The following is a 21,431-nucleotide window of genomic DNA, read 5'->3' on the forward strand; positions in this document are numbered from 1 at the left end:
CTTTTTATTTTATTTTAAGTAGGCTTCACGCCCAGTACAGAGCACAGCGCAGGGCTCAAACTCACAACCCTGAGATCAAGACCTGAACTGATATTAAGAATCAGATGCTTGGGGCACCTGGATGACTCAGTTAAATGTTTGAGACTTGATCTCAGGGTGAGATGAAGCCTTGCATCAGGCTCCATGCTAGGCATGGAGCCTGCTTGAGATGCTCTCTCTCTGCCTCTGCCCTCTCCCGCTCCCCACCCTAAGTCAGTCAGTCACTCTTTAAAAAAAAAAAAAAAAAAGTTGGATGCTTAATGGACTGAACCACTCGGGCGCATCTAGAATCCATCCTTTTTTTTTTTTTTTTTGTAAGATTTTACTTATTTGTTAGAGCATGAGCAGGGGCAGGGGGAAAGCAGAGGGAGAAGCAGATTCCCTGCTGAGCAGGGATCCTGATGCGGGGCTCTATCCCAGGACCCTGGGATCATGACCTAAGCAGACGCCTAACCAACTGAGTCACCCAGGTGCCCCAGAATGCATCCATTCTTAATAATAAAAGATTGAATTCACCCAGAAGATATAACAGTTATAAATTTGTATTTGCTTAATAATGTATACTCAACATATTAAAAAAAAAAAAAACTTGGGGCACCTCTCTGGCTCAGTCTGTAGAGCATGTAGCTTTTTTTTTTTTTTTTTAAGATTTCACGCATTTATTTGATGTAGAGAGAGACAGCGAGAGAGGGAACACAAGCAGGGGGAGTGAGAGGGGGAGAAAAAGGCTTCCCGCTAAGCAGGGAGCCAGATGTGAGGCTCAATCCCAGGACCCTGAGATCATGACCTGAGCCGAAGGCAGTTAACAACTGAACCACCCAGGCACCCCAGAGCATGCAACTCTTCATCTCTGGGTCATGAGTTCAAGACCCCATTGGGCATAGAGCTTACTTTAAAAAATAAAAATAGGGGCGCCTGGGTGGCTCAGTGGTTTGGGCTGCTGCCTTCGGCTCGGGTCATGATCTCAGGGTCCTGGGATCTAGCCCCACATCGGGCTCTCTGCTCCGCAGGAAGCCTGCTTCCCTCTCTCTCTCTCTCTGCCTGCCTCTCTGCCTACTTGTGATCTCTGTCTGTCAAATAAATAAATAAAATCTTTTGAAAATAAATAAATAAATAAATAAAGATAAAAATAAAATAAAAAGCAAAAATTGACAGAACTAGAGAGAAGTGATAACTTCCACAAATCTGGAAAAATTAATAGGGTAATGTAGTATAATTGTTGGATGCAACGTCAGGTTCAACATATATAACAGTTGTATTTCTGTGTACTACAGGAAAAACATTTAGAGAATGAAATTTTTTTGCAGGACCATTTATAATAGCATTTTTTAAAAAAAGCAAAAATCTAAGAATAAATTTAATAAAAGATGTGGTTGTCCTCTACATAAATTGTAATATATTATTGGAAGCAGAAACATGGGTAAAAGAAGGAGTGTATCATGTTCACAGAGTAAAAGATACAATATTGCAAGGCCATGATTTCTCCCAGTTTTAATCTACAAAATCAGTGTAGTATCTGTCAGAACTTTGTAGAAATTGACAAACCAATTGAAAAAAAGTTTTCATTGCAGTAGCTTTATAATCAGTCTTGACAGCCAATAGGACATATCCCTTAATTGTGTGTTTATGTTTCTTGAGCTGCATAAAGAATCCTTATACTATAATAATTCATTAGGATATATGCATAATGTACTTTTCTATATATGCTGTACTTAAATACTTTGTTTTAGTATCATATACTCTTCTGTTTTAGAATTTTATAGTCTGGGGTACGTGGGTGGCTCAGTTGGTTGAGCATCTGACTCTCGTTTTCAACTCAGGTCCTGATCTTATTGGTTCTGAGATCAAGCCCCGGGTCCTAAGATTGATCCCCACATTTGGCTCTGGCTCAGCAGGAGTCTGTGTGGATATTCTCTCCCTCTGCCCCTTATCCCCACTCATGTGTTCACTCTCTCTCTCTCTCAAATAAATAAATATTTAAAAAAAAAGAATTTTATAGTCAATTTGCCTACATACATATGAGTAATATCTGCTGTAGTTATTGTATTTTATTTTAAATTTTATTTATTTAAGTAATCCCTACACCCCACATGGGACCTGGAGAACCAGAGTTGAATGCTTCTCCCAATTGAGCCAGCCTGGCACCCTTGCTATAGTTCTTTTAAATTGACATCTGATTACTTCCTAAAAGCAGAAATACTCATTTCGATAACATTCATTTTTCTGAGACTTTCAAACTAAGACTGCAAACAAATGGGCTGTCTTATATATTCTCAAAAAAAAAAAAAAAAGAATTCTTCCATAAAATCATCACTAGTAATTCAGTTTACTTCAGAAAGCTTGAACAGTTACTTAGTGCAAAACACTCTGAAATACTATGTGAATTACAAAAGGAACTGGATATATAGAGCAGAAGATATCTATTACATAAATAATTATGCTGCAGGATATTGTAGTAAGTACTCTAAGAGTGATATTCATAAATTGTTTGGGACCCCTAAAATAAGGAGGAATTCTCTTGGAGAAAGAGTAGGAAAAGTTCATGAAGATGGGTTTGTTGAGGGAAAGACAGTGAATGCAAAGACTTGAAAGTAGGATATTTTGGAAATGGAGAGAAGACTCATACAAGAAAATAGGTTGGTGCCAAATTGTGAAAAGCTTTGAACATCAGACTAGGGAATTTATGTATTGTAAAGAGTTTTTCAGACAAGTTTTAACATGTGTTTTAGAAACATAACTCTGGGGACGCCTGGGTGGCTCTGTGGGTTAAGCCGCTGCCTTTGGCTCAGTTCATGATCCTGGGGTCCTGGGATTGAGTCCTGCATCAGGCTCCAGGCATCAGGCTCCTTGCTCGGTGGGGAGCTTGCCTCTCTCTCAGCCTCTGCCTGCCTCTCTGCCTGCTTGTGTGCTCTCTCTTTCTGACAAATAAATAAATAAATAAAATCTTTAAAATTAAAAAAAAAAAAAGCATACCTCTGGCAGCAGTGTGGAGGGTAGATTTGGTGGGGAAGCAACTGAAAATTAGTCCAGTTAGAAGACAGCTGTCCAGGTGAGAGGTAGTAATTACCTAATTTAAAGCAGTGACAGTAGGAAGGGTTTCAAATTTGAGGGATTGAATTGTGTATGGAAGTGCAAGTAGCTGAAATAAGAAAACCTAATATGCTATAAAATACAGATACTAAAGTATGAGCTTCACTTCTAAACTATAAGCTCTTGGGGCACCTGGATGGTTAAGTCAATTAAGTATCTGACTCTTAATTTCAGCTCAGGTCATGATCTCAGGATTGTGAGATCAAGCCTCACACTGGGCGTGGAGCCTGCTTAAGATTCTCTCTTTCTCTACCTCTGCCCCTTCCCCTCTAAAAAAAACCCAAATATTTGCAATATAAGCTCTTTAAGGATGGGAATTTTTTCTATCCTGCTTACTGCTGTATTCTGGTATCTAGAATAGTATCTGATGCATACTAGGTATTCAGTAAATATATGTTGAATAAGTTAATAATAATAAAATAAAAGCTTTGAAAAATCCTGGGGAGTGTGCAGAATAAGGCAGAATCATTGTGCTTCCTTTATTGGCTGTCCCAAATGTCTGACTGTTACGACTATTGATGAAAAATGACCTAATCTGTATATGGCTTTTTCTTACTTTGCATAACAATTTTGTATTGAACATCACTACAGCCTCTTTATTTCCCCAGCAAATAAAACTACATTTAGTCTCTGGTTTATAAACAACACTGTACTATGTTCTTTGCGTTAAATTTACTTAAATTTAGATAAACACCAGCACAATGAATGACTTAAAATGTGCTTTTGTTTTTCATTTAGTGTATATGAGCATGCTTACGATCTCTGGTATGTCTGTATAGTAAGCCATGTTATTTTTTCATATAAGAAAAGTATCCTTACTAAATAACAAATTAGAAATTAAGTAGCATTTGTAGGGGCACCTGGGTGGCTCAGTCAGGCTTTAGGCTCAGGTTATGATCCCAGGGTCCTGGGATCAGGCCCCAGATTGGGCTCCCTGCTCAGTGGGGAGGCTGCTTCTCCCTCTCCCTCTGCCTGCTACTTACCCTGCTTGTGCAGTCTTTCTCAGATAAGTAAACAAAATCCTTTAAAAAAAAAAAAAAAAAAGGGAGCACCAATTTTATTTCTAATGCAGGCATTTTTTGTTCCTTTGTATGATGAATTTTCCCTGACAAGTATTGCAGGCTACTTACTTCATTCATTTACTTTATTCATGTTTTTAAAAAAGTAGATCAGATGTAAAAAGCCTTCTGTAGCTGGCAGATTTTTCTCAGATTGCGCCTTCTAAGCACTCTTCTCTTGGATACTCATTTTCAGAAATCCATTAACAAATCTATTTTAGTTTTAACAAGCATGTAGCGGGTTTCCTTTCAGAAGATTTAGAATATGAGTGATCCAGGAATGCTTATTTACTAGTGGAAATTATGCCCAGAGTAAAAACAAGTTAATGAAGGTAATGTTGCTGCTGTTAACCTCTTTGATGCATCTCTATTTGGATGAATCAAAATTTCCACCTTAATAATGGTCTGACCTAGGGCTAGACAGCTCACTGGTCAGCATTTTTTTTCTGCAAAGAGCCAGATAATAAATATCTTCAGCCATATAGTCTCTTTTGCAACTCCTCAGATCTGCTATTGCAGTGAGAAAGCATCCATGGATAGTGTGGAAAAGAATGAGACTGTTTTCTAATCAGCCTTAATTCACAAAAACAGGTGGCCTGACTGCATTTGTTCTGCAGGCTATGGTTTGTTAACCCTTGCTCTAACTCATAGGGTTAGTGACCTAGCCACCTTCTAAGGATTTTTTTACAGGACATATGCATTTATTCATCCCTTTGCCAGAAAAAAGAATCACCACTTCTCTCTTCCAGGTCATAATATTAGACTTAACATCATGTTTTTAGAAGAGAATATAGTTGTGCAAATCTTTGAATGGTCTAGAAAACCATCAAGGGAAAATAAACTAACTTTGCGTGAAGAGGAAAGTGGGGAAATTTCTTTCAAATGATGTGCCCGATGACAGCAAGATTTAATTCTTACTTCATGTTGTAATCATTGATGAGTGCAATTATTAAATACTTGTTTTTCAACATTGCAGTCATTTTGAAAAGTAAGTAATTTATGGGTGAAGTTTAGATTGTTATAAATAATTGGGAAAACTGGTGGGTTATTTCAGTAGCCACTGTAGAATTACTTCCCATTACTAGAAAAATATGATTCATAATCCTGTAATCAACCAGGGTAACATAAACAGGAACTTTGGTACTTGATAATGAGAAATATATCCTAGACATGCTCCTTATATGCACGTACATTATTATTCACCATGTTACAAGACAAGTAGGTGATTAAAGAACAATTTGTAAACTGTAAGTGCCATTTACGATATATAAATTCTATTCTGTTTAACAATGGCAAAGAGAATGTGTCCTTTGGCAAGAATTAAGGTCTCAGATAATATGATATGTGAACAGTTTTGACACTAGGTGGAGCAGTTTCCTGGACAAAGCCTTAATAAACCTATGCCTTTCAAGTAAACCCAGCTCCTAGAAAATGAAGTCTAATGGAAACAATACCTATCAAGAATAATGGTAAAAGGCACCCAAATATTGAGCTATAAAGAGAAGGCTGAATATATTTTACAGATAACTTTGCCCTTTGGTGTGTCGCGTGTGTGTGTGTGTGTGTGTGTGTGTGTTTAATTTTTATTTTATTTATTTGAGAGAACACCAGCAGGGGGAGGTGCAGAGGGACAAGCAGACTCCCTGCTGAGCAGGGGAGCACAACAGGGGCTCTATCCTAGGACCCTGAGACCATGACCTGAGCTGAAGTCAGACACTTAACCAACGGAGTCACCCAGGCACCCCCTTTGTTGTATATATTTTAACCATCGAATTCCCTCACCTTTGGGGATCAGAATGAGAGAGATACTCACATATTGAAAATATTAGAGTTGCCCTTTCTAGATGTAGTTGGGATGTAGAAAAGCTTTGGAACAATTCATTTCAATGTGGACAAATCAGGTTTTATTAGAAGCTATAACATCAAGGCATTACAATTTGAATAGTATTAATGGATTATTTGTTTAATGTAGCCATTATAATAGAAAAAATATTTTTCTTTTTGTTATAAAATAAATATAAAGTTAATTATGAGATATTTGCCTTAGTATAAGATTTAGAGGCCTATTTCTGCTTTAAAGTTTAGGATTATTTCATCACTGAAGTATGTGCTAAAAATTGTACATTTAAAAAAATCTGACCTCTTGATTGCTGTTCAATATTTATAGAAACCTTTTGTATATAGCGCCCTGTTTCCTTTAAGGAACAAGTAAGTACTTTATAGTACGTATATAGTACTTCGTAGTGTGCTATTAAAAAGCTGTTTTTTTCCTTAAATGTAGACATTTTTTACACTTTATGACTGTTGGCTGTTTAATGCCTAAAGTAAATGTTACTTGGAAACCTACATGGGTATGGATTGAAATGAAATTGTGAAGTAGGTTCAGTAAAAGAAATATTATAGTAATTGTTTAATGCCATGAGGTAGAATAATTCTTCTAAAAAATTGTTAGCCAACCTCTTTACTTTTCTTCCTGCTTCACTTCTGATTATTGCTTCTTGCTCACCTGTCTTTCCCTCTGTAAGAAGAAAAGAAAAAAACAGGGGAGACATTGGCAAAAGTAGGATTCTAGTATAACTTGATACTGCTCTGTATAGGTATAATGACTCTGTCTATAAGTATGCAGTGATTCAGGGCTCTTGCGGGAAAACCAAACAGGCCCTTCTTAGAAAAGGTCTGTTTGTGCTTTTTTTGATGAAGGCATGATCAGCTCTTTTCCCTGCCTTTCCCCAAGGAATGATTCATCTATTAACTCTTATATCACCACATCAAAAGAAGAAGCCAGGGTCTCCAGGAGACAGGGCCAGGTTTCCCAAAATAAAACGGGTATGCATAGACTGGATAACTTCCTGCCCTTAAATCACTGTTTATTAATGTGTGCTTAAAAGAAAGGTGAGGAGATTTAGTTTAACTGAAATCTGCCGTGTTGAGTAGATATTTTAAACAATTTATGGTAACCTTTTTAAAGTTCTCTGTAAATATGTGGTCCACTTCTCCTGAACACTTAAATCAACTTTCTGATAAAAAATTGCTTAGGTTGGGGCACCTGGGTGGCTCAGGGGGTTAAAGCTCGGGTCATGATCTTAGGGTCCTGGGATCGAGGCCCGCATCGGGCTCTCTGCTCAACAGGGAGCCTGCTTCCTCCTCTCCCTCTGCCTGCCTCCCTGCCTACTTATGATCTCTCTCTCTCTGCCAAATAAATAAATAAAATCTTTTTTAAAAATTGCTTAGGTTTAGAAAAGAAAAGTAAAACATGTCTAGAGGCATGGGGCTGGCTCAGTGGGCGGAGTATAAAACTCTTGATCTTAGAGTGGTGAGTTTGAGCCCCACATTGGGTGTAGAGATTATGTAAAAATAAAATCTTTAAAAAAAAAAAAAAAAAGGAAACATATCTTATGGATTATTTCAGTATAATAAAAATGACTTTAACAGCATGTCCTTACAACTTGGGGTCTTGAACTACAGAATTTACTATACATTTTTTTGTTTTGGCTAGCAGTTTTATACTTACCATAACACTTTTTTGCTTTAGAATGTCATATAGGGACACCTGGGTGGCTCGGTCAGTTGGGCATCTGACTCTTGGTTTCAGCTTGGTCATGATCTTTTGGGGGTGGATCAAGCCCCATGCTCAGCCAGGAGTTGCTTGAAAATTCTCGCCCTCTACCTCTTCCCCAAGTTGTGCACACACAGGCACTCTGTCTAAAATAAATAAAAAACCTTTTTTTAAAAAAAGAATCTCCTATATTCTTGCAGTTACCTAAGGTATACAGGCATTATTACTATTATTATTTCTACTACGACTACTAATAGGCTTTTCATCAAATGAGGAATGTGAGATAGAAGTCTGATTATATGCAGTAAGTTACTAGCATTTTCAGAAAACAAACCCACATTAATATCCGAATTACTGCTTGGGCATTAGTGATGCTACATTTTATAGAGAGGGACCAGAGACTTAATTTGTAAACGTGGGACCTTCCTCACAAAAATAATATAAACACTAGTTAAACTTTTTTGTGCCCATTTAGAATTAATAGTTATATGCTCTAGCCTTCTAGAATGATTTGTTGTACACCATAACCTTAAGTAAGTGGTTTTCTGACTATGATAAGAAAAGCAATGATTAAAAGAATTTGAGAAGTAGAATTCCTGTTTACAAAGGCATTTTTGAAGTCCCCTAAACGTCGGACTTAAAGAAAACAAAGGTTTTGCAAGTTGTACAGACAACCATTTGTCATCTCCTTTCATTTATTTATCACCCAGATATTCCTAATGAATCACATTCCAGACTAACCACTGACTCCTTTTGTTCCTTAGTGAAGGAGTGTGGCAAACAAATGTTTTCCCAGTGAATCAGCACAGGATTCTTGATTTTATTACCTTTGCCCTAAAGTTTCCAGACAACTAATTGGAAGTTTTGCCTTTGGATTCTCACTTGACTTCTGTGTATGGATGATGGATTAGGCTATGAATTGACATTACAGATGTTGTACAAACAGCTCTAGTCTTTAGGAATGTTTTATCAGTTCTAAGGGAGCTTCCTAAGGTGAAGAATGTCTGTCCCCTTATCTTCCCTACAAAAACTCTTGCATACGCATACTGCACTTTTTTTTTTAAACATTTTATTTATTTTTTTAAAGATCTTATTTATTTATTTATTTATTTATTTATTTTAAAAGATTTTTATTTATTTATTTGACAGACAGAGATCACCAGTAGGCAGAGAGAGAGAGGAAGAAGCAGGCTCCCCGCTGAGCAGAGACCCCGATGTGGGGCCCAATCCCAGGACCCTGGGATCATGACCTGAAGGCGGATGCTTTAACCCACTGAGCCACCCAGGCGCCCCACATACTGCACTTTTAATGTAATATCATATTCTTCATCTTGGTCGATAAAGAGTTATGCCTGATAGGCTAACAATTAACTAATATGACCATTTTAGGTATTCCCTTTAAAAAAAAAAATGGCTCTGCAAGAAACAGAGCCCTCCCCCTGCCCCCTGGGCGCCTGGTCAGGTCAGTGGATTAAAATCTCTGCCTTCAGATCAGGTCATGATCCCAGGATCCTGGGATCGGGCCCCACATCGGTCTCTCTGCTCCACGGGAAGTCTGCTTCCTCCTCTCTCTCTCTCTGCCTATTCCTGATCTTTCTGTCAAATAAATAAATAAAATCTTTAAAAAACAAAAAACAAACAAACAAACAGAAAACAGAAAAAAGAAACAAAGGCCCCCAAGTAAATCCAATAGTTAAGTTCAAAAACAGAAAACTTTTTTTTTTTAAATGAAGCAGCAGTGCACATACAAGTTTGTCATTTTACTAATATATTTTTTTTCAGTGGTTAACATGAGTATCTCACACCCTCCCTGCAAAAACCCTGATTTGTGTTTGCAGTACCAAGACTTCATTCTTGGGGCTTTAATAATTTGTCTCAGAGCTTTCGGTTTATTACTATCCCTGAAGTTAGAGTACAGATTGACCTCATAGAAATATCTCTGTTAAATCTTTTTCAATCACTAAAACTTCCTTTTATACACTACTCATAAAAGAGTTTACATTGTAGAAGTATAACTTAAATCTTATCTTAAGAATATTTTAAAAGTTAAAACACTTTTTCCACAAATACCTATATCTGCTCTTATAAGAAATTTTACCCCCAAATTAACTATGATTTTGCTCTCACCCAGACATACTATTCCCTGGCCAACCAAACATCTTTTATCCTGAACAAGGCAAAGTATTCCATGGTCAAAACTTTGGAAAATATAATGTCATACATCTCATGAGACTAGATATATGAGGTTTTGAACTGAGGCAAACAAAACCAGATGTCTGATATGTCACAAATAGCTGAACTATCTTATTGAGGTGACTTCACTTAGAATGACTATACTGAATTATTTAAAAACAAAACTAAACTAAAACTTGCCTCTTTGATGAGAGTATAACTTTTCGTTGCAATCTTAAAATTTAACCTCCTTATCATTGACAGGAACTTCTATTGACATTAATTAGGAACTCTTGGGGGTTATGAGTATAGTTAGTGAATGTTACTTTTGACTTGATCTCTAGGGAATTTATAGACCTTTATCTGACAGAGAATAACAACCTGGGCTGGATGTAGCTTTTTAGCTTCCTTTGATTACCACTTTATAGGTTAAAGGCTGCTGACCTTAACTGGAGATAATAACCATCAAGAACTTTCACTTGCCACTCTTCCTTAGGTAGTGCTCCTTGTATCTGTACCTTTCTGCATGGCACTTTCTTTTAAATGCCCTGAGATTCGTTTTCTATCATATCATACGGTCTATCTTGATGAGTGTTTCATGTGTTCCTGAAAAGAATATGGATTTAGCTATTGTTGGGTGGAGTGTTCCATATTGTTCAAGTGTCCTGTAGCCATAGTAGCTGTCAATTTAATTGTTCTATCAACTACTAAAAGAAGGATATTGAAATTTCCAGCTGTAATTGGAGATGTTTATTTGTCCTTTCAGTTCCGGCAGTTTTTGCTCTATGTATTTTACACTCTGTTATTAAGTGCCTGCACACTTAGAATTGTTCTGACTTCCTGAGAATTAGTGTTTTTATCATTATGAAATGTCATTATGGATCCTCCTCTAGTAATATGCCCTGTACTCAAGCCTACTTTATCTGATATTAATATGGCCACTACATATTATTTACTATTTTAAATGGGTTATCTTTTTTTCATCCCTTTACTTTTACTTTTAGGTTTTGATGTTTAAAATGGGCTTCTTATAGATGGCATGTACTGAGGTCTTGTTTTTAATCCAGTCTGACACTCTCTGCCCTTCATTTGTATGTTTGGTACATTTATAATTAATGTAGTTGTCAATATGACTGGGTTTAAATGTATCCTCAAACTCTTTGTCCTACTATTTCTTATTCTTCTTTTTCTATCTTTTTTTTTTTTTGGACTGAGCTTGTTTTTTGTTTTTTTTTTTTTTTTAGTATATATAACTGCTTTGCAATAGTATATTCTCTCTTCTTCTTCCCATACTATATGGTGATGTTATCATATATTTTACTTTTACATATGCTGTGGTTTTTACTTTAGACAGCTAGTTTTTTTTTTTAAGATTATTTATTTATTTATTTGACAGACAGAGATCATAAGTAGGCAGAGAGAGAGAGGAGGAAGCAGGTTCCCCACTGAGCAGAGAGCCCGATGCGGGGCTTGATCCCATGACCCGAGCCGAAGGCAGAGGCTTTAACCCACTGAGCCACCCAGGCTCCCCTAGACAGCTAGATATTTTTGAAGAGATTTTTAATGAGGAATAAAAGTCTTGTATTATTTCCAGAACTCTTTAACTCCTTTGTGTACATTAAAATTTTCATCTTGTAGAACAGATTTTTTTGGCTTTTGTTTGTCTGAAAATGTTTTTAATGTTACTTTCATTTTTTAAATATATTTTCCTGGGATTCTAGATTTTTTTTTCACCTTTTCAGCACTTCAGAAAAATAATTCCATTGTCTTAGGTTTGTATTATTCTGACTAGAAGTCTTATCTGTATTTCCCTGTAGATAATTTATCTTCATCCCTCAGATTGCTTTTAAGATTTTCTCAGCATTACTGAGTTATAACAACTTGATTATATTATGATTATAATGATTTTCAGTGATTTAAGTTTTAATTTGTATTTGTCTTGACTGAGGTTTGTGGAGTTTCTTAGATCTGTGAGTTGGTGGATTGTTATTTTTCTTTTTTTTTTAATAGTTTTTTTTTAAAGATTTTATTTATTTATTTGACAGGCAGAAATCACATATAGGCAGAGAGACAGGCAGAGAGAGAGAGAGGAGAAAGCAGGCTCCCTGCTGAGCAGAGAGCCTGATGCGGCGTTCGATCCCAGGATCCTGGGATCATGACCTGAGCCGAAGGCAGAGGCTTTAACCCACTGAGCCACCCAGGCGCCCCAATTGTTATTTTTCTGCACACACTCCTCCGCACTAACACACACTTTCTTCTCTCTTTCTAGAATTCCAGTTACATGTATAGTAGACTGGTTGTTATTATTCCATGGGTTACTGAGGTTTATTTCTTTCATGGCCTTTATTCTCTATATCGTTTAGTTTAGATACTTTTCTATTCTCCTATCTTCAGGTTCTCTAATAGTTTCTTCTGCAGTCCTCTAATCTATCTATTGGTAATCTAGCCAATGAATTTTTCTATACAGGTGTTTTATTTTCAGCCCTAGAAATCTCTCTCTCTCTTTTTTTTTTTAAGATTTTATTTATTTTTTTGACAGATAGCACTAGTAGGGGGAGCAGCAGAGAGAGAGGGAGAAGCAGGTTCTCTACGGAGCAGGGAGCCCAACATGGAGCTTGATCCCAGGATTCTGGGATCATGACCTGAGCTGAAGACAAATAAATGCCTAACCGACTGACCCACCCAGGCACCCCTAGAAGTTCCATTTTTTATAATTTCATTTCTTTCCTCATGTGTTTATGTTTTCCTTTAAATCAGGTATCAACAAACTTTTTCTGTAAAAGGCCATATTTTCAATATTTTAGACTTCGTGAACTATAGTGTCTTTCAGAGCTATTCAGTTTTGCTTTTGTAGCACAGTATTAGCCGGACACATTTGTAAATGAATGCACATGGCTATTCTTTGAACTTCATAAAACTATTGTGGGTCAGATTTGGTCCGTATATGAAGTTTGCCAATTGCTGCTTTAAATCCTTGAACATATTTATATTGACTGTTTTTAGATTCTTGTCTGCTAATTCCATTATCTCTGACATTTCTGTTTCTGTTGACTAATGTTTCTTCCAGTTATGGGTCATATTTCCATGCTTCACAGATCTAGTTGTTTCTTAATAGATGCTGAACATGTATTATATTGCTGATTATATGGATTTTGTTGTCTTCCTCTACAGAGCATCAATTTTTTTGTTTTGGTGAGCAGTTAAGTTACCTATGGATCGGCTTGACCTGTTTAAGTGTTTTTATTTATTTTTAAAGATTTTATTTATTTATTTGACAGACAGAGATCATAGGTAGGCAGTGAGGCAGACAGAGGTAGGGAGTGAGGGGAGAAACAGGCTCCCTGCTGAGCAGAGGGGCTCCATCCCAGGACCCTGGGATCATGACCTGAGCCGAAGACAGGGGCTTTAATCCACTGAGCCACCCAGGCGCCCCTGTTTAAGGGTTTTTAAAAAACATGTTATGGCTATCTGGAGTAACTGTTACTCTAAGCTCTTTCCCCAAGGTCTTCCCTGAATGCTGTCTCTCCACTTTAGCTGGTTAAAGTACAAGTATTTTCTAGTTCTGTGTGAACTCTAGGAATTGTTTAGCTTACAACTCCCTGTTAGTTGTTTTCCCATTGCTTGTATTTTGCTTAGCCTAATGGAATCTCACGCTTACCTGCAAAGTAGCTTTGTATGTTAAAATCTCAAGGGCACCTTGTGCGTGTTTCTAGAGTTCTTTCTCTGCATCGCTCCCTCTTCATTAGTATCTGTCCCACAGAATTAAGCTATTCAGCCTCCCTAAACTCAGGTTTGCTTCTGAACTCAGCAAGACCACCATGCTTTGTTTATTTATTATCTTTAGTAATCTCTATACCCATTGTGGGGCTCAGACTCACAATCCCAAGAGCAAGAGTTCATGCTCTTCAGACTGAGCCAGCCAGGTGCCCCAAGACCACCTTGCTTTGCTTGGGTTCTTTCTCTTTGGATTTTGCTATAGACATGAAATGTGTCTACAAATGAAAAGCCAGAGTCATCATAGGGTTTCCTCATTTGTATCCCTTCTTTTAGCAGTCAGAAATCATGTACTGCCTGAAAAGAATTGCTCCATATGCTTTGTGCAGTTTTCTAGATTACTAGAGATGTAAAAGTCTGTACCACTTACTTCATGATCTGATTCAGAAACCCCCTAACCAAAGGCCAGGACCTCTAACCCATATATATCAATATCTGCATACTCACAGGACAGCGTAACCTCCTGCTTAGTACATTGTGAGGCTTTTTTATGTATTTCATGGTGGTTCTGTCCAGATAGCCTTCTGTCCAGATAGCCTTTTCTGCTTATACAGTAGCTGGTTGTCTTTATCCCTTGTTTTTTTCATTTAGTATAGTTAAAATGTGATTCTTTAATATTTGATACATTGCATTGGGACTTGTTTTGAAAATAAACTTAAGGGGCGCCTAGGTGGCTCAGTGGGTTAGGGCCTCTGCCTTCTGCTCGGGTCATGATTCCAGGGTCCTGGGATCAAGCCCCACATCTGGCTCTCTGCTTAGCGGGGAGCCTGTTTCCCTTCCTCTCTCTCTGCCTGCCTCTCTGCCTACTTGTGATCTCTCTCTGTCCAATAAATAAATAAAAAAATCTAAAAAAAAAAAAAAAGAAAATAAACTTAAGAGTAGATTGAATATGTGTAACCTTTAAAAATTATTTTAATTAACCATTTTTTAGTTTTGGTGTTTGTATTTTTTTCTGTAAACATATTTATTTCAGTCAACTCAGTTACATTTAGGAACCATCAGCCTATAAAATTAAAAAGAACTTGTGAGGTTCCTTATAGTTAGCATAGTTTAAACTAAATGGTCAAGGTACAGGCTAAACAGGCTCTTGAGAATGAACAAAGGATAAGAAGCTGAGTTATTTGTGTCTGTTTTGCTGGGAACCACCACATCTGCTCTAAGGCTGAGTAATCATGACTTATTAATGTGGTTATGGAAAGTATACATCGGTTTAGTTGTGTGAGTGAACTGTCCTTTCTTTAGGGAAAAAATTCTCATCAGGTTGCTGAAATTTTCCCTTTTTAGAATTATTTAAAATTGAAACTATGAATACGTCTTTTATCTTGGATAATGTGTTTGATCTGTTGAAGTACATATTTTGTCCATATTTCTAGAATAGGAATGTAGTTTTTTTTTTCCTTTGTATTGCAGAAATCTTAGTTTAGCATCCAGGACCGTTTAATTTTGTTCACTGAGTGTTTATTTCTAGAGTTGAGGTGCAAACTGTTCCTACATCTTACAGGGGACAATTATGTAGGGCTATTGTGGACAAACCCTTGAATTTCTTCTGTTTTATTCACTGGTATCACATTTTTCTTTCGTGTTTTCAAATATTACAGGTGGACACTACAGTGTTTTTTTTAAATTGCATCTGATACTTAGCTATGTGTGCAGTAAGAAATTTTTCACCTAATTCAATTATTCTGAATTCCACAAACTTTCAACTTGGTTTTTTTTGGTTTTTTTTTTTTTTTTTAAGAACCACAAAGTAGGGGCATCTGGGTGGCTCAGTGGATTAAGCCGCTGCCTTCAACTCAGGTCATGATCCCAGGGTCCTGGGATCGAGCCCCGCATCGGGCTCTCTGCTTTGCGGGGATCCTGCTCCCTCCTCTCTCTCTGCCTGCCTCTCACCGACTTGAGATCTCTGTCTGTCAAATAAATTAAAAAAAAGAAAAAAATCACAAAGTAATAATTTCCCCCAAATGTGAAATCTCGTATGCATATAGTATTCAAAGAAGTTGTGCATTTCATGGTTAATCATAACTTTTAAGGAAAATGTGACTAAGAAAAAAATGACTGGAAAAAAAAAAAAGAAAAAAATGATCAAAAGCAGTTACATAATTATTTTTTTAATGTAAATATTGCTATTTATGGATTTCTGTGAATTAAAATTCAAGGAAAAGAGGAATAGACTAAAAATTCACATGGAATTTGTTGGTCCAGAAAAAAAACCAATAATTTTTTTTTAAAGATTTTATTTATTTATTTATTTGTGAGTGAGAGAGAGCCTCATGAGCAGCAGCAGTAGAAGGAAAAGCAGACTCCTACTGAACAGAGACCCCAATGTGGGACTCAATCCCAGGAGCCCGGGATTATGACCTGAGCCTAAGGCAGACACTTAACCTACTGAGCCACCGAGGCACCCAAAAAACTAATAATTGATTAACTCAGTGCTAAGTGTAGAACTTCGTTTTTTGGATTTTATGTGTACACACAGTGCCGGTTGCATATAGGGAGAAACATAGCTCAGATTTATGAATATATTTTTCCTATTAACATACAACAGAGGGGTGCCTGGGTGGCTCAGTTGGTTGGACAACTGCTTTCGGCTTGGATCATGATCCCGGAGTCCGGATCGAGTCCCGCATCGGGCTCCCAGCTCCATGGGGAGTCTGCTTCTCCCTCCGACCTTCTCGTCACTTATGCTCTCTCTCACTGCCTCTCTCTCAAATAAATAAATAAAATCTTTTAAAAAAAAAAAACATGCAACAGAAAGTTTTGTTTTAAATCACATTTTATGGTTTTTTTTTAAAAGATTTTATTTATTTATTTGACAGAAGGAGAGAGACAGCAAGAGAGGGAATACAAGCGGGGGGCGGGGGGGAGGGAGAAGCAAGCCTCCCATGGAGCAGAGAGCCCAATGTGGGGCTCGATCCCAGGACCCTGGGATCATGACCGAGCCGAAGGCAGATGCTTAATGAATGAGCCACCCAGGCACCCCAAGATTTCATTTATATATTTGAGAGGGACAGTGATAGCGACAGAGATAGAGCACAGGCGGGGAGAGGGGCAGAGGAAGGGGGACAAGCATACTCCCTGCTGAGCAGGGAGCCCAACTTGGGGCTCAATCCCAGGACCCTGGGATCATGACCTGAGCCAAAAGCAGATGCTTAACGGACTGAGCCACCCAGGTGCCTCTGAACCACAAATTCTTTTACCTTGTGATTTAAAAAGCCTCTTTTATATACAGAGACCTCTTACTGTATGTGTGTGTATACAGAGAGAGCAAAAGAAAATAAAATTTTGTGTACTTTTTATATATATAACATAAGTTCAGATTATATTATTTATAACATTATATAACTTAAAATTTTAATATTTTATTTATTATCCTACAAAATTTTATTCTACAAATATAGTATTTTTCTTCATAATAACTAATGGCTAGTACATTTTGAGGGCTTAGTCTAAGCTAAGTACTTTATATGAGTTATTGACTTAAACCTTACAATATCCCCAGAATGTAGATTCTGAAGATATTTGATGATTTCCATTTTATAGATTAGGAAAGCAAGACTCAGAAAGTAAGTGGCAGAGGCCAGAACCTGAACCAGAACATCTGGCTCCAGAAGTTATGGTATGGCCACTATGTCTGCAGAGTGTTTTACCCTGTGTGTTAAAGCAACCTGTTCAGGATATCCAGGGTTTAGCTCTGACACCTCATGAGAACTTTGGAAATTATTCTTAGATTTTATTGACATATTTGATTAAATTTGGAGTTTTTGAATTTTGGAGCTGGATAGAACTGTGAGTCTAATTCTTTTGCCTTGCTGAAGAGTAGACTGAGGTCTGGAGAGGTTAAGTGACTTTGTCCAAGATGGTTTAATTTCTGACCCTTAATTTACTGTTCTCCCAATGGTTCCTAAACCTAGCCTATTAGAACCTCGCCTATTTGAAATTCTAAAGGAGCTTGTTTAAAACATACAAGTTCCCATCCCCACCTACTGAATAAATCTATGCTTAGGGGACCCAGGAATTTATATATATATATATATTTTAAGATTTTATTTATTTATTTGAGAGAGAGAGAATATGAACGGAAGAAGGGTGGAGAGAGAAACTGACTCCTTGCTAAGCGGAGAGCCTAATGTGGAGCTCAGTCCCAGCACCCAGGATCATGACCTGAGCCAAAGGCAGACACTTAACCAACTGAGCCTCCCAGGAGCCCTGGAAATTTATATTTTTAGTAAACCCCCTACTTGGTTCTTATGCACACCCCTCACCTTGGCATACATGTGCACTTGAGAATGATTGTGTTTAAGCCCTTATCACACATCTAATATTAATCCATTTTAACTGGTGTGATTATTATTAAGTTTTGTAATGTTTTAAAGTAAAGGTACGCAGCAACACAAAAGCTTCCATGGAAAAACTTGCTTTAAAAGAAAAACTCAGGGCACCTGGCTCAGTCAGTAAATGTCTGTCTTCAGCTCAGGTCAGGTCTCAGTGTCTTGGGATTGAGTCCGACATTGGGCTCTCTGTTCAGAAGGGAGTCCGCTTCTCCCGCTATCTCTCCCCACTGCCCATGATCTCTCTCTTTCTCTTACACACACTCTCTTTCAGATAAATAAATAAAATCTTAAAAAAAAAAAAAAAGAAAGGAAAAATTCACGGTTACAACACTTTCATTTTGTTTTAGGCTGTATTATCTTTGGGGAAGATAAGTGAGGTGTAGTTACTTCACCAGCTATTTTTAAGTGAGGACAAAAGGCACAGGAAGTTTTTATCGCAGGCTATAACATTCTTGCAAATGAGAATATAGATAAAATCAGAATAAAGCCAGAAATCATGGTTTCTAGGGCCTGGTGTTGGGGGAGGAGATTGATTACAAAAGGACACCAGGGAATTTTTTTTTTTTTTAAGATTTTTTTTATTTATTTGACAGAGAGAGAGAGATCACAAGTAGGCAGAGAGGCAGGCAGAGGGAGAGTGGGAAACTGGCTCCCCGCTGAGCAGACAGCCCGATGCAATCCAATGCCGCAGAGCTCTATCCTAAGACCCTGAGACCGTGACCTGAGCCAACAGAGGCTTAACCCACTGAGCCACCCAGGTGCCCCAACATCAGGGAATTTTTTGTAGCTATGGGAATGTTCTATATCTTGATTGGTTGTGGTTATACAGTTGAATATATTTGTCAAAATTCTTTGAACTACAGACATAAAAACAGTGACTCTTACTCTATATAAATTATACGTCAGTAAATCTGAAGTTTTAAAAAAAAGCAAGCCAGGAAGAAGTTCTGAGCAGTATTATATTTTCAGATTACCAACTGCAACTTGAAATATTTAGTTAGATCGATTCTTGTTCTTTAAAAGCTAAGATTTTTGGGATGCCTGGGTGGCTCAGTAGGTTAATTGTCTGCCTTTGGCTCAGGTCATGATCCCAGGGTCCTAGGATCAAGTCCCACATCAGGCTTCTTGCTCAGTGGGGAACCTGCTTCTCCCTCTGTCTGCCTCCTGCCCCCCCCCCCCGTTCATGCTCTCTTTTTTTCTCCCTCTCTCTCTGACAAATAAATCTTTTTTAAAAATAAATAAATAAAAGCTAACATTTTGGGGGGTGCCTATGTGTCTCAGTTGGTTAAACATTGACTCTTGGTTTCAGCTCAGGTCATGATCTCACAGTCGTGAGATTGATTCCCATGTTGCTTAAGATTCTCTCTCTCCCTCTCCCTTTGCCCCCCTGCCATAAAAATAAATAAATAAAAGCTAAGATTTTTCTCTTTACATGTAGTAATTAAGGTACTGTTAAAATGACATGTGTGTTGATAATTCCTTTTGCCTTAATATTTCTCACCAGCGGTTTCTCATATTTGTTTTATAGGGTCCACATATAGCTTCAGTTACATTAGCTGCTTATGAATGCAATTCAGTTAATTTCCCTGAACCACCCTATCCTGATCAGATTATTTGTCCAGATGAAGAGGGCATTGAAGGAACCATTTCTTTGTGGAGCATCATCTCAAAAGTTAGGATTGAGGCCTGCATGTGGGTAAGATGTTCATTTTCATCTTTGTCTAAAATTAACCTCAGTATCTTGATAACTTTGTTATAGTTCATTGAAATTGAGTGCAAATATGTATCTACTTAGCAAGTCAGTAGATAATTAATTCATGTAGCCACCGGTTATCCATTTCTAAGAAAAACCGTTTAGAGTTTCCCCTATTCATGAATGACATTCAGAAGGAAGGCATGAAGCCATAGGTACCACAAAGCAATGGATGCCAAGTAGACAACAGGAGGGAAAAGGAGTACAGATAATCCAACTGTACTATTTTGCAAAATTTTACCAGTGTTTATAAATTTGATAAACACATAGCAAGTGGTTATGTATCAGACCCACACTAGTAAACATTATGTCTCTCTCTTATATTCAGATACTCTGTGTTTATTCTTAGAGGGCTTATTTCATTTTCTGAGTTGTTAATGATACTGAAGTAAGGTCAGATATTTCTTAATAAACCTTACTTTACTGTAGTAAAGTATCAGACTATATGGCTGTTGTCTGTGGTGAGCTTATTTTCAGTTGTACCAATTTTTTTGTTTGTTTGTTTGTTTGCTTAAGTACATTTTGGGAAGCTTTTGGACTATATGTTCAATGGCAAATTATTTTAATCTATACAAAGCATTCTTTTTTTTTCATTATGCCAAATTCACTCAAGTGTGTATTTTTTTTTAAGATTTTATTTATTTATTTGACAGAAAGAGAGATCACAAGTAGGCAGAGAGGCAGAGAGAGAGGAAGGGAAGGGGGCTCCCTGCCGAGCAGAGAGCCCAGTGCGGGACTGGATCCCAGGACCCTGGGATCATGACCTGAGCTGAAGGCAGAGATTTTAACCCACTGAGCCACCCAGGCACCCCTCAAGTGTGTATTATTGAGGAATAGTTCCTTTACTAGAGACTTCCTGTTATCATTTGAATATTTTTTTATTGTTTGGACTCATTAAGTTATGTTCCCTTTAACTCTTTTGCCCTGACAGTGTCTTATAAAATAAAATATATGGAACAGATCATTTAAAAATCTTAACTAAAATGAACATGAATACCATACCCACAGAAGAGGCAGAGTTTTCAAATACATTATGTTTAAATGTTAGTGAGTATTTTGGGTGTGGGGTTTTTTTTCAAACGATTGTCTTTGGTTTTAGTCTAAGTTATTTGTCTGTTACAGTATATATACTATAACCTAGTATGTTATATTTTAAGAGAATTACAAAGGAAATGCCATATATTGAATTTGTTGAATATGAAAGACAGGAAAAATTGTCATACTTCCTGTTACTCTTTTATAAATACTGGAAACAAATTCATTGTACTAGTTGTATATGTTTTATAAATTTGACCGCATTAGTCTTTGATGAAAAATATTATTAAAATAACAGAAGATACTTGGAACATGCTAGAAAGAGACCATGTGTATAGATTTTGGTTTTCAGTTTTGCTTTTGTTCTTTGATAAATGATTTACATGGCTGGATTAACACTAATGCCAACAAAGAAAAACTTCCATTGCAGCTGGCAGTGATAATTGCCTCTTCTAACTCCTATAGTTCATATTGTCTGAATGCTCATTTGGCTTGGCTCCATGTATCTCTTAAATTAGTTAATTTGGCTGGTATAGTGGCTTACTTTCCCAAATTTTATGCTCCTAAAAAATATAGACTGTACCTTAAATTTATTATCCTCATAGCAATCAGCATTAGGTATT

The 21,431-nt window shown here is 37.2% G+C and overlaps 1 protein-coding gene across 4 annotated transcripts in view; it reads left to right on the top strand.

The window, feature by feature from the left end:
• The window catches only part of VMP1 (vacuole membrane protein 1), a 140,756-nt gene that overhangs the window by 39,276 nt on the left and 80,049 nt on the right, over nt 1-21,431 (top strand). For all 4 annotated transcript variants that reach the window (XM_013053641.2, XM_004747262.3, XM_045070383.1 and 1 more), the window contains exon 6: nt 19,549-19,716. In XM_013053641.2, the coding sequence (XP_012909095.1) occupies nt 19,549-19,716 (168 nt within the window). The remainder of the gene's footprint in view (nt 1-19,548; nt 19,717-21,431) is intronic.

Source organism: Mustela putorius, unplaced genomic scaffold, assembly GCF_011764305.1.
Source record: "Mustela putorius furo isolate JIRA1106 unplaced genomic scaffold, ASM1176430v1.1 tig00003962_pilon_pilon_pilon, whole genome shotgun sequence".
Lineage (NCBI taxonomy): Eukaryota > Metazoa > Chordata > Mammalia > Carnivora > Mustelidae > Mustela > Mustela putorius.